Consider the following 13,197-nt stretch of genomic DNA (forward strand, 5'->3'; position numbering starts at 1 on the left):
GGAGAAAGATTTATGTTGATGACTACACGGAATAATCAAATTTGGTTCATGTTAGCCGACCCCACTTTTGGGATTAAGGCTTTGATTGATTGATTGATTGATTGTTCTTAATTTGCTATTGCTTTATTTAATTTTGTATTCTACTCTCTCCATAACTCAAAATAACTTTTAACAATTTCGTATGTATATCGGTATATCCGAGTTACAAGTATTTTTTTTTTTTAATTAATCATACAGTAGGTAAGACCGTAAGATATACAATTTACAATTCACAAACATTGCCTACTTGCGTCATATGCAAAATTGATCCATTTCTAAAAGGGAAATTCTCAACGGTGACCCAAACTTTTGCTACGCACTAATGGTGACTTTCAATTTTTTTTCAATTATACAAAATGACTCTAATTAAGAAAATTTTCTCATTATGACATTAATAGTTAAAAAAATAATAATAAATAAATAAATAAATAAATAAAACCACCAATTGGAACCAATTAATAATATTGAACAGATAATACTACACACTATAAGTTATAGCTTACCAGAACTGATTCCTGAATCCAAATGAGCTCAAAGGGTGAACCGGGTGGAACACTCCAAAAAAAAAAAAAAAAAAAAAAAAAGTTATAACTTGAGTGTTTAAGGGAGAAACAGGTGTGTAAATCATGTCATAAGCTTCGCTAAGCAAATCTTACTTAGTGTATTAGGGCTGGGCTCCATATAACGCACATCCAAGGTCCTTCTACATCAAAGACCCACTATTGGCACTATATTAAATCAAAGCCCAATATTAGAGAAATTCAAAAATAAAATTACTATAAACAGAAATTAAAACAACCCCTTTTGCCTTTTTTGATGTTTCCTTTCACCACTTTAGTTTATAATCTTATATACTACGTAAATTCACACTTGCAACTTTACCAAAATAATTAAATCAAAATATAATTAAATCACACTATTTTTACATTTTTTTTTTTATAAATTGGACAACCTAATCTTTGAATAGGAAATCCTTAGCTATTCTCAACAGTGGTTCTACACAATTTGGAGCAAACTTTCTAGCAAACAAAAACGGGTCCCATCTGTGACTCACGGACAAATCAGAGCCGTTGATCTTTATACTCCCATATCTTGGTCTACTATCTCTCAGCCATCGGATCAAACCCGGGTCCACTTCCGTTGCATTGTAAGTCCGCGGGTGACCGTCGTGCCGTCCTCGCCAGTTCACGTTAGTAAGTGTAGCGGGGACCACATTATCTGGGTCCACCATAGAAAGCAATGTAGGAAAATAATTCTCTTCAGGGTAGCACGTGCCAAGCGTCACGCATGGTAGCCTAAACTTCCGCCATAATTTCACATCTTCCACCACCACGCGCGCGTGGTGGCGCGTGATAGACCAAAATTGTGACCCTATTCGGAAGTCAGGGAAACTTACCTCAGGGAGCATTGCGGACTCCCCACGCGCCGTCCATCTCCCCCATGCTGTCGTCTCGTTGCTTAAAATCTCGATGAAGCTCTTGTTCGATGACACGAGTGTGGTGTATGTGAAGTTGAATGAGTGGATGGGAATGCACGTGTCTGAAAGGAGGATGAACATGTAGTTATCGGGGTCGTCGATGAGCGCGTGGGATAGTAATCTACGCGCTGCTGTTATAAGTGTTGGAGTGTTACGGCGCGTGGGCTTAGATGAGGGTATCACGCGCCCTGAGAAGACCCCGGTAAATGGATGGTCGTATTGAGAGTTTGGGTCTGCGTGTATGTATATGTTGTACTTCCTTTTATTATTATTAGTACTCCCTGCGCCACTCTGGTTAAAGTATAACTCCCAGAGTGGCGCAAATGGGAGTGGACTGACAGTCAAAAATAGAAATGCCACCTTTTTAAGGTGGCCTCTGGTCGGGTTTGGGTTGACCTGTGATGCTCGTTTAAGGAGGTCCACATCCTTCTTGTCATCCTCGGGAAGTGGTGGTGGTGGCGGTGGCAGTTGTTCGATAATAAGTGGTTTAGAAATGGTTTTATTTGTAGGAGGTGTAGTGTTTTCTTTTTTTGTTGGGATTATTGGGGGTATAATGGACCTAGGTGGTGGAGGAGGAGGTGGTGGTGGTGGCGGCGGCGGTGATATTGTTGGTGGGGGAGGTGATGATAACGGTGGTGGAAGCGGCGGTGGTGAAGGTGTTACAAGGTTGTAACTAACAATATTAGTAACAATGGAGGAGGGATTGGAGGAAATGGTAAAGACAAGGGCAAGAGGGAAGCAAAGGAGGACGGCACAAAAGAGAGAGAGGGGGTTAGGGGAAAGCATTTCCCTTCACTAGCTACCATAATCATGTTAACTCACCATACTTGTTTGAGAATAACTAAAGATTGTTGCAATATAAAAGCAAGAATTAATAATAATAATTATAAATTGAAAGTTAGTATAAAGTGATTAAAAAAACATATACTCTAATGCATTATTCTATAATTGTATTCTTCTAGAATTATACATATCTTGTAACTCATCCGTCCATTTTTATATTAGAAGACAAATTGGGATTAGGAGGGTTATTAAGCAATAATAATTACTCCAAATAAGGATTTTGTTTGCTAAGCCAACTAACCTTAAAATTGCATGAATTTATGGCCGTTTGATGCATGTATGATCCCGCTTAGAGGTTACTTCTTCACCGTGGATGGGGAAAAGGCGGGACACGTGGCTTCCATGCACAAAATCATACATTTTTGGCGGGTATGATGCTGATCACGTGAGGGGTCACGTTGTCTATGTTAACTTAAGGTTTATGAAATGCATGATTTTAATATTTGTGTTATAGATTATGATATGATGTATGATTCTTGTAAATTGTTAAACTAATTACTTGAAATTGGAGCAAAGACAAGGTGACAAGCTTTGCGGCTTCCTCAATTCTCTCATTTTGTCTTGATTTAAAGTAATCAAGTCTTTAATTTTCCCCCTAATTTCATGCATGCATTTTCATACTATAAAGTTATGTTTAAAAATTAAAATCATTGTTTTTATGTTTAGGATGTGTTTTCTTCATTTTGTCAAGTTCACATCTACGTTCACTGGTTTATGTTGTTCTCGTGATTAGTCTTTGAATTGTCAAACATGTTGTGAAATATGTGCCTTACTTATCCGGCGTATCTTATATATCAAGTCTCCACATTTTTTATGCGTTTGAGAAATTTAAACTTAAGAACCATACTTACCTGATTCGAGGTTACAATTTATAATTACAAATTTATGATAAAACTAAATCAAGTGGGATCTTGTTTGATTCGTTTTTATGTATATTTTTAAGTATCAATTAAATTATCTTTATGTAATTTTGATTTATTGATAGTTAAATATCAAATATTAGTAGTCAAATTTATACGTTGATAAATGTGATAAAAGAAATGTGTCAACTAAAATAAAACAAAATATTAAGTATGAATAATTATACTTCATATGAAACTAAAAACGTGTATGATATATATTACGTAGATAAAGTTCGACAAACTTGAAATAATACTCAGTGAATTACCAAAGTAACTCTTTTTGGCATAAATTATATCATACATGTTAATTTTTACGTTTAGTAGTATGACATAATACAGAGAAAAACAAGGACACTTGGTTTGATTTATATGACTCATAATCTAATACTCAGAACTAATAAAATGTTAAAGTTATAACAATGAGTATGGCTTTGTTTGGTATGTCTAGGAAATTGGAATCAGGAATTTGAAATTTTTGGAGGTATGGAGTAACCTTCAAGGTTCACATTCCACTAGAATTTTATGGGTTGACATTTTACATTGATTACATTGAAGGTGAAAAAAAAAATTAAAAAATTTTGGAGTTTTAATCGTTCTCTTACAAAGCCCTGTTGAGAGTTTTGGGCTAGCCCACACAAGTATTGTGGACTTATCATGCTATGCTTTATGTAAAATGGGCCGGTTAAGTTCAGAACTAGTACTGTACGTGGCAATAAATTTCTAACCCAATGTTTTCCATTGCAATCCAATCAAACATATATTGTGGGCCAAAAATTTACCCCTTTACAAGTTTTGGAATCAAGTTTCATTTTCATTATCGGCTTTTTAAGATGGGAATTCTCTAATCTTTTCTTGTTGATTGCAAAGGATTTTAGTTTAATAAGGTTACCTTTTTTCGCTTACCTAAAAAATTAACATATAAATATATAATGATCATATATATAACTAGTTTTGTGCCCGTGCGATGCCCGGGTTGTTTATGAAGTCGATTTAAATCTATCCAACGTGGCGCGACACTCAAATTTTATTTTATTGAAATTAAAACTCTAAATTAATAATTTTATCCTAAAATTCTATCCAAATTTGATTCAAAATAGAATTCTAAACTAACTTTTTTTATCTTATGAAGTGTATTTAAATCTATCCAACGTGGCTCGACACTTGGCGAAAAGTTAGAATGCCAAGTGTCACTGCCTCGTAACTTGGCTAAAAGTTTAGCTTTATATATTAGTTTCTAGTACGTACCCCGGGCGATGCCCGAGTTCCCTCCGCAATATATATCTTTATGTTTTAAAAATCCTTATATTAATTCGCTACTTATAAAGACGGGTTAAAGTTGTGTTAAAAGTATTTAAAAGTTATAATTATTTATCTTATGCGTGTCACACTAATTCATATTTGTTTTTTACATGACGTGACACTTGGCGAAAAATCAAAATGCCAAGTTTTGTTTTGGTTGATTAAAGTGTATCATAAATAAGTCCTGTTTTGTACAACTTTATAAATTTTTATGATATAAATTTAATTTAACATATTTATAAGATATATTTTTAAAGTTACAATCTACTTATTCATATGGAAAATTAGAAGTCCTATCAGAAATAAAACTATAAATAACTTTTTTTTCAGAAATAAAACTCTAAATAACTTTTTGATCTTAAAAAAATCTATCTTAAATTCTCTTATCTAGCGTTAGAGGTGTCATACTAAATCTTATATGTCGCCTATGTGGCACGACACTTGGCGAAAAGTTAAAGCGCCAAGTGTCGTTGTCTCGTGGCCTGGCTAAAAGTTTAGCTTTATATATTAGTTACTAGTTTTGTGCCCCGGCGATGCCCAGATAGTTTATGGACTTTTAAGATAAAATTATACTATTATAAATCAATTTGATTGAAAATAGAATTTTAAATTAACTATTTTTGCTACAAAGTCAATCTATATTTATCCAATGTGGTACGATACTTGGCGAAAAATTAAAACACTAAATGATGTGTCTTGTGGCCTAATTATAAATTTATTATTTGGTATTTTATCGAAGAAATAACTCTAAACTAATAATCTTATTCTAAAATTCTATCCTAATTTGATTGAAAATAGAATTCTTACCTATTTTTTTTTTTATGTTATGAAATCTATCCAAGGTGGCGCGACACTTGACGGTTTTTTATCATATGAAGTCTATTTAAATCTATCCAAGGTGACGCGATAGTTATATGATTACTTCAATCAAGTAGTAAAGTTCATAATTGAAGTTATAATTCAACTTTCAGTAATTTTTCATACAAGAATAGTGACATGGAGTAATAACTTTAAAATATACAACAAAAAAGCAATATGAATCTAAGGCCTTGTTTGGTTGACATTCTAAAATGGGGGAATTGAAAATTCATGGGAATTGAGAAAATGAGGAGTTGTTTGGTTGACAAAAGAAAGCAAAAATGGGGGAAGTGGGAATTCATGGGAATTTCAACTACCCACAAAACATGGGAAGTAAATTACCTAGCCCCCCTTAGGTAAACCAAAATTCATGGGAATTCTAATTTCCCTTATTGCCAACCAAACACATTTAAGAAATTCCTAGGAATTTCATTAAGGAATTAACTTCCCATGAAGTATAAATTCCTATTGGGAATTAAATTCCCACATCAACCAAACAACACCTAAAAATGCACAACTATTACCTTTCAATATCATTCAAAGTTTGAATTATTTTTTTTTTTATCAATTTTCCCATAATCTATCCCGACCTAAAAAATTATCGGAAAAATAGGCTAAATAGACAAAACCTACTAGTACAAGTGCCAAGTTGCTAGTCCTTTTCTCTTATTACAAACTTGATCGTGTCGACGTGCTAATGGACCAATACATAATCCTATGCAAAGTACAAATAAAACTGTTAAAAGTAGAACAAACTTTACTAAGGTGACAAATTATTTACCCATGTAGTAGAGATTGTCACACCCTTGTGTCTATGTACTTTACAAAGGGTGGGGGGACTACTTGTGAATATTGAAGATATTGCTTCAGTAATTCAGTCCATGTTTTTTGGTCTTTTTATGACATGTATATTGTGACCTTTGCTAGGGAGGCCCCTTCCTAAACTTATGTTTTGTGAGGCACATATATGTATGGCAAGGGGTGATGGATTGATTTTCATATTTGGACTATTTGATTATTGATATGAATGAGTGTTTTTTATGTTGTATGATTTGTGTAGTGGTCCTTGATGACTATAGGATAATCTTCATTGCAAAAGTGAAATCTTGATGAAACAGAATTTCATCAAATACATGGTCGACAACACTATTTTTACACAAAAAAAGAAATAGATTCTAAACAAGTTTGTGGACGACAAATTAAAATAAAATGTCAGGTGAAGATATAATTGAGTAATGCAATATAATAGTATATGATTTGAGACCGAGACTTTTTTTTAAAAAAAAAAAATAAGCAATGAATAACTCTGAGCTAACGACGCAGTCTTTTAAGTTCGTTTATGAAAACAAATATGCAAATTTAAAAATAAATTTCATATTTTTAATCCAATCTAATCCTCAATTAACGTTCTTAAAACATATGTTGTCTGTGAATTAAAGAATAAAAAGCTTCAAAATTCAAGGTTTTTTTTTTCTTTTTTATTTTTTATTTTTAGAGGAGTTTAGCTAAGTTGCATCACATAATTCAATGTATGAATGTTTTCTCTTGCGGGTTTTTGTTTATTACTTTCTTAGTGTTTTTATAAATGCATCTTTTCCCCTTTTTAAAAATTCTTATTGTATAAAAATTATGTTACTATATCTTCAATTTTGTTTCAATAGATGTTAGGACCAACACACATACACCTACTCATTTACATTCCCTCTATCAAACTAATCACATGGGCAAATGTGTAAACTAGCATATTTTCTCTTCTTCATTCTGGTTTGTGTCAATTGTAACTCTTTTAAAAAGCAGAGGAAGTATTCACGTATAACAAAATGCCTTTTTTCTTTTAAAAAAGATGAACCTATCTCAATCAAATCTTACAAAAATTCAAATCATTTACCACTATTATTTTCAGTGGGGTCGTTTTTATCAAAGTACTAACTTGGTGTTATTGAAGTCACACCAAATATACAATTATTAGGCACAAAGTTTCACTTTCTTCATTAAATGGTAGAAATCATTGATCAGTTTTAAAGCAATCATATCAATTCCCATGAATTTCACCACAAAGAGTACATTAAGGATGATCAAAAACTTTTATTCCATTTGATAAAGTATTCAAGTAACTTGACCTCATAAAGTATTCAAGTAATTAAAGAAAAGAACAAAAAGGATTGGTAGATGCAATTTAAAACATTTCAAATTAATGCACATTCACTCGACTTCTTATCTCCCATGAGGACTTGAAGGTTAAAAGCATACACATGCTACTACTCGTACTAGATAACCAGAAGTATGATACTATGTATCTTACATAGTTGGACCAAATTGGTTTAGATAATTAATAATGTCCTTTCTTTAAAATCTAGGTCATCCAACTAAATGAAGAAGGAAAAAAAAAAAAACAAAAAAAAAACCATCTAACATTCATTAAATTGAACCTAGGACTCAAGCACTACTAAGCTAGTTGACTAATGATTTGACAAAGTGATAATACTTAACTATATGAAAAAATAATCATAAAAGAAATAGCAAAAAGTGCCCCAATTTGATCCAATACGTGTAGTAATGTAAAAGTCTGATTAATTATATTTTAAATTTATAAGTATAAATTATAAATTCAAAAATGATAAATTGAAACGATTCAATAACAACATCATTATACTCTGTATTTTATTTCTTATTTAAATCACTAGCATTAGTCAAATTGAATTATATAAATAAAGCAAAAAGTCAACCAGAAACACTTAATATAAAGGAAGGGATAATATGGGGTAAATGATAAGAACCTTAGGCTGGGGTTAGCTCCTACAAAGAAGGCCCAAGTGCCGGTAAACCGACAATGACAAGAGCACAGTTGATGGGAAAATGGGCGGTCCACCATTCCAAAATATGGGTTTTATTTGAGAAAGTCGGGTGGGTCTAAACTGCCTTTGGGTTTGGGGGAAGCAGGCATGTGGCTTTGTGGGGGACACACCCAACCCTCCCAATCAATTTACTCCTTATTCTTCTTCTTCTTACTTTGAATTATTGACAAGTGAATGTACATTAAAATAAAGTTTGAAATTTTTTGGACCTCTCAATATTATAAATCCTTGCCTTGATACATCCCTCTCCTTTTCTTTTTTATCATGTCACTATTACTTTTTCCCTTTCACTATATATATTTGGATTGGTACTATACGCATTAGTCTGAATCAGTCTGACCTCTTTCAGAATAACAGTCCCTTATAAGTTATAATATCTTACATATATGTGGTACAAAATGATTCCTTAATTTGATACATGTGTACTGTATGTAGTTTAGAATGATACAATCTTAATTATATTTTTTCCCGTTTCTAACCCCTTTCATAGCATGTGTTATTTTGAGAGACATACTTATTTAGGTTTCACCATATTTGACATAATCTCACAGCTTTTATGTGTTTCTATCGCGGAGTAACTTGACTAAGTTCATTTGAAAGTGATTCACTTAAGAAAATTGTTGATTTAGAATTGGTACATATATTTGAATTGGTACACGTGTTGAATCTGGATTGGGCTCATCTTTCTTAGAATAGTAGTCCCTCTTAAGTAGCACTCCGTAATATCTTAAATGTATGTGATAGAAAGTGATTCCTTACTACAAGTGTATTTAGTTGGAATGATAACGCTATTGATTTGTCCGTTTCTAATCCCTTTCATGGTTTTTTTTTTTTTTTTTTTTTTTTTTTTTTGGACAGTTCAATTTAGTGTCACGACATTTGACATAATTTTTAGGTTTGTCTAACGTGTTTTTACTAACTCCATTTTGATTTTCATTGCTTAAACTAATTATTTAGTACACAATTTGGAGTACTTGTTTGTGGAGTCGTACAAATAATTGATGCATTGTAGATTTGTAAACATGAAGATAAGAGATCATTTATTATCCTAGAATGACCAAGTAAATCGTACGTAGTTGGGGTAGATGACATAAGATGTACCAAAACTGTAAACATGTGTAACTTAAAAATCATGATGTTTGAGTCAATGTTTATTGGTGATCAAAGGACTTAAATTTCTCTAGGCCACACGAATGCGAATGATATCTACTTATTATAGTTAAAGGAAGAAAGTGGATGAAGGATGAAGCAAAGAAAAAAGGTTGTGTTTTCCACTTTTCCTTTCCATGAAAATCACATTTGAGCTTAGAATGGTTAGCTTGATGAGAATAATGTGAGCTTGAGCTGAGCTATAGCTTAAACTTGCTTTATGAACCCAAAATTAATGACGACTTCATAAGATTTACTTTTAATACGGTGAATTGGTGATTGTCTTTAACTTTTACTTTTTCATCATGTTAAATTCACGACACATTAGATTTCCTTATTCCTCGTGTCATACATTCCTACCTTTGCAATGGTATAGGGTTTCAATCTTCTTTGCTTTTGCTAAATTAAAGCAAATCGTGAAAAAAGGCGACCTAGTGATTGGAAGGAGTTTTATGAGTAAAGACAGTTCACAAGTTCAAGTTAAGTTTAAGACGTTTATGTCGAACTTTGAAAAAAGACGGATATGTAATAATTATTGTACAAGGATGTAAAGCTAATCGAAAAATAATAATACTATCTTCTCGCAACTTTGGGGTATTATTTGTGAGACATAAAATATTCCAAAGTTGTGAGTAATTTGGACCGGAGGTAGTAAAAAAAATTACCTTGAGATAAAGTAATAGTTAACCTTTGGCAAAGTAGCCTCTTTTACTACAAACTTGCACCACAAAAATTACTCTTAAACTTATCTTTCAAAAATTCAATTCTTATTAAAGCACAATAAAAATCATTATACATCAACTCTACTCCAGTCGATATTTTCATCTTTGAAATAATCAGCCTTGACATATCGAATACTCAGATGTGTACGTGCATTCGACACTCATACCCATATTCGAGTAACATACCCTATATTCAAGATTTCAAGTAACATACCCAATTGCATAGTTAGGGTGAGACTTGATGAAATCCTAGCAAAGTTGGAATTTGAATTCAATTCTCACACATTTATAATAACTAAAAGGCATTGTTATTCACTTATTTCAGTTATTTGTGAGTTTTGTGAAACCTGCAAAGTGCCCCCACATTAGCAAAGTAGCAACCACATAGAGAAGAAATTTCAGCCCACAAAAACATTCACTAAAGAAAAATAGAGTACTCACTAACCAAACTTACTCTCCTTCTTCCCTAACTTCATCATCTTCTCCTTCCCTCTCTACTTTCTCTCTCCTCCCCTGTTTCAAAATGCCAAGGCCAGGTCCAAGGCCTTATGAGTGTGTTAGAAGAGCTTGGCATAGTGAAAGACACCAACCCATTAGAGGCTCCCTTATTCAAGAAATTTTCAGGTCTTTTTTCTCTCTCTCTCTCTAAAAACTAACAAAATCCCCTGTTTTTAATTCCTCTGTTTCTGATATTCCCCTGTTTTTAATTCCTCTGTTTCTGATATTCCCCTGTTTTTAATTTATTGGGGTTTTCAGGATTGCAAATGAGATTCATAGTCCATCAACAAAGAAGAAGAAAGAATGGCAAGAGAAACTCCCCATTGTTGTTCTTAAAGCTGAGGAAATTATCTACTCTAAAGCTAATTCTGAGGTTCACATTTCCTTAACCTTTCTTTAATTACTTATTAAAATTAGTAATTTTTTCAGGTTTGATGTATGTATTCTTTAGGGCAAGTATAGTTATGACGTTAAAATTTATGACAAAATCACGAGTCGATTGTTGTTATTAATATAACTACTTTTTAGCTTGTTATATGTTTCACCCAATTAGGGTTATTTAATTGTTTTTTCTTGTTGAATTCAAACTTTAATTTTTGGTTAAAAATTACAATGTGGGTTATTTTAAGGCTGAGTATATGGATCCAAAAACACTGTGGGATCGAGCAAATGATGCAATTAACACCATAATCCGCCGTGAAGAGTGCTCTGAAGATACTGGGGAGTTTTTGCAGCCTTGTATTGAAGGTATTTTCTCTCTCTTCTTGTTTTCAATTTGGTGAATATGAAGAAAAGAAAGTTGATAGCTTTGAGAAAAATTGCATAATTTACCAACTGGGTGTTGATTATTTTGATGATTTTAGCATGTAATTTGAAGTTGATGAGATATAAACGAGATTCGATTCTAGGTCATGGTACAACTCCCGAGACTTTACCAACTAAGCTAGTTCGCATTAGTTTTATTGGGATGATAAGGGTTCATTTTTGTATGAAAGTGTTGTACTGTTGTAGACTTGGGTTTTTTTAATCTGTGAAAATTTAGAATTTCTGCTTCTTTTCTTGGTTTGATGATTATAAGACCGATAGGTGTATGTGCATTTTTGCTCGAATTATGCAATTAAGTATATGATTCATCTTTATGCAGCTGCTCTTCATTTAGGTTGTTTTCCTAGAAGGGCTTCAAGGAGCCAAAGAAACAATCACCCCAGAGGTTACTTGACCGGGAATCCGGATTTATCCAATGTAATCGAAGGAAATCCTAAGCCGAGTTCATCCTTTGTGCCTCACTACTCGAATTTTCGAGGAAAAGAGCCACAAAATCTAGTCCTTCCTGTTAAAAGTTGCTTAAACAGTGAACCCTTCCTTTCTAGCCAAAACTGCTTGCCTGGTCAAGGTTCATTTTCATCACAATCATATGCTGTTTATCCATTGTATTATGGTTCCTGCTCTCGACCTATAGAGCCACAACTAAAGCTTGGTGATCATTCTACTTTACGATCTGTTAGCAATGACCGCCCTGAAATTGACATGTCTCGAAACTTTTCCTTGTGTAGTGAGGATAGTACAATGAATTGGAGTCGCCAACCAAATATATCTATCAACCCACCTAATAATGAGTGTGATTTATCTCTTCGTTTGGGATTTCCTTCAATGCAAGAGGAGAAAGATGCTCAAATTAATGGTTTTCAAGAGAAAGTAAGTGTTGTGGGTTCTAAGCATGAGTCTATAGAGAGATTTTCCTTGTATCATAAGAACAATGCTGGTTCTAGAGATGAGAGTTTGGATGTAAATTTGATGGTAAGGAAGCGTAAGGCAGTTGATCAAATGAAGGATCCGCGTTATCCATGGGAGCCAAAGTTCTTGCCAACTTACTCTAATGAAGGAACAAGTACAACAGGTTAGTTAGTAGCTATCCCGCCTTTAGTAGATGCGTAGAGAACTTCAGTTTAGTCGGCGTTGTTTATGTAAAAATGTAGTAGTTTCATATTGCGGAATGCTTTCCCATTTGGGTTGTTTCAGCTGTGTCATTTGCTAGGATGAGTCCCTTCTGAAAAACCATGAATTTTGTACATAACTGTTGTAACAGATGTGTTGATTTCAGCTGCATCACTCTTTTGATGAGTTTGTATCATTTGATTTAATCAGACTTTCAATTCTCAAACATTGATTATTACCTCGAACTTAACTGCTGCCTATTTTTTTGGTCCATAATGTTATTCTGCAATTTGAGCAAGTCTATACATTTTTGTAATTTGTATCCGAAAACCCAGTTGAAAGTTGAAAATTTTGGACATAAATGTATGTGATCACAACCCATTAGATTCCGACTAATCTAGATTTGAACTAGATGACGCTCCATGGTTTGAAAGAAACTGAGACCTCTGGCTAAATTGGAAAAATAGAAAATCTCGTACAAGTCGATTTTTCACTTGGTGAACATTAGACCATATAATTCATTTCTGATTTTTAAAGACATGTGTGATGAATAAGAGTGCCAGGTGGTGGATATTTTTTTTTGTTGTTGTTGCACAGATTAAGCAAAGACAAATTATAAG

At 33.1% G+C, this 13,197-nt stretch overlaps 2 protein-coding genes across 3 annotated transcripts; one reads left to right on the forward strand and one right to left on the reverse strand.

The window, feature by feature from the left end:
- Nucleotides 1–243: 243 nt before the first annotated feature.
- LOC145556785 (glycosyltransferase BC10-like) lies at nucleotides 244–2,367 on the reverse strand. The gene is made up of 2 exons (XM_081618433.1): nucleotides 696–2,367; nucleotides 244–594 (listed from the first exon to the last, which is right to left on the reverse strand). The coding sequence occupies exon 1, from the start codon at nucleotides 2,300–2,302 to the stop codon at nucleotides 992–994; it is 1,311 nt and encodes a 436-aa protein (XP_081474559.1). The 5' UTR covers nucleotides 2,303–2,367; the 3' UTR covers nucleotides 244–594; nucleotides 696–991.
- Nucleotides 2,368–10,558: 8,191 nt separating this feature from the next.
- Nucleotides 10,559–12,786, forward strand: LOC145556786 (uncharacterized). Of its 2 annotated transcripts, none has more exons than XM_081618436.1 (4): nucleotides 10,559–10,768; nucleotides 10,901–11,015; nucleotides 11,272–11,389; nucleotides 11,802–12,786. In XM_081618436.1, the coding sequence occupies exons 1-4, from the start codon at nucleotides 10,668–10,670 to the stop codon at nucleotides 12,542–12,544; spliced, it is 1,077 nt and encodes a 358-aa protein (XP_081474562.1). In that variant the 5' UTR covers nucleotides 10,559–10,667; the 3' UTR covers nucleotides 12,545–12,786. The 2 variants fall into 2 exon arrangements, with proteins under 2 accessions (XP_081474562.1, XP_081474560.1); XM_081618434.1 differs by having other exon boundaries at nucleotides 10,561–10,768; nucleotides 11,787–12,786.
- The last annotated feature ends 411 nt before the right edge of the window (nucleotides 12,787–13,197 follow it).

The sequence above is a fragment of the Chenopodium album genome, chromosome 8, assembly GCF_948465745.1.
Source record: "Chenopodium album chromosome 8, dcCheAlbu1.1, whole genome shotgun sequence".
NCBI classification, from domain to species: Eukaryota; Viridiplantae; Streptophyta; class Magnoliopsida; order Caryophyllales; family Amaranthaceae; genus Chenopodium; species Chenopodium album.

What these genes read in the sequence shown, in the direction of transcription:
- LOC145556785 (XM_081618433.1), bottom strand. Translation starts at nt 2,302, where the DNA reads ATGCTTTCCCCTAACCCCCTCTCTCTCTTTTGTGCCGTCCTCCTTTGC.
- LOC145556786 (XM_081618434.1), top strand. Translation starts at nt 10,668, where the DNA reads ATGCCAAGGCCAGGTCCAAGGCCTTATGAGTGTGTTAGAAGAGCTTGG. An exon ending in CTTATTCAAGAAATTTTCAG is followed by an intron (nt 10,769 to 10,900) that starts GTCTTTTTTCTC and finishes TGGGGTTTTCAG; the next exon opens with GATTGCAAATGAGATTCATA. An exon ending in TTTGCAGCCTTGTATTGAAG is followed by an intron (nt 11,390 to 11,786) that starts GTATTTTCTCTC and finishes ATCTTTATGCAG; the next exon opens with CTGCTCTTCATTTAGGTTGT.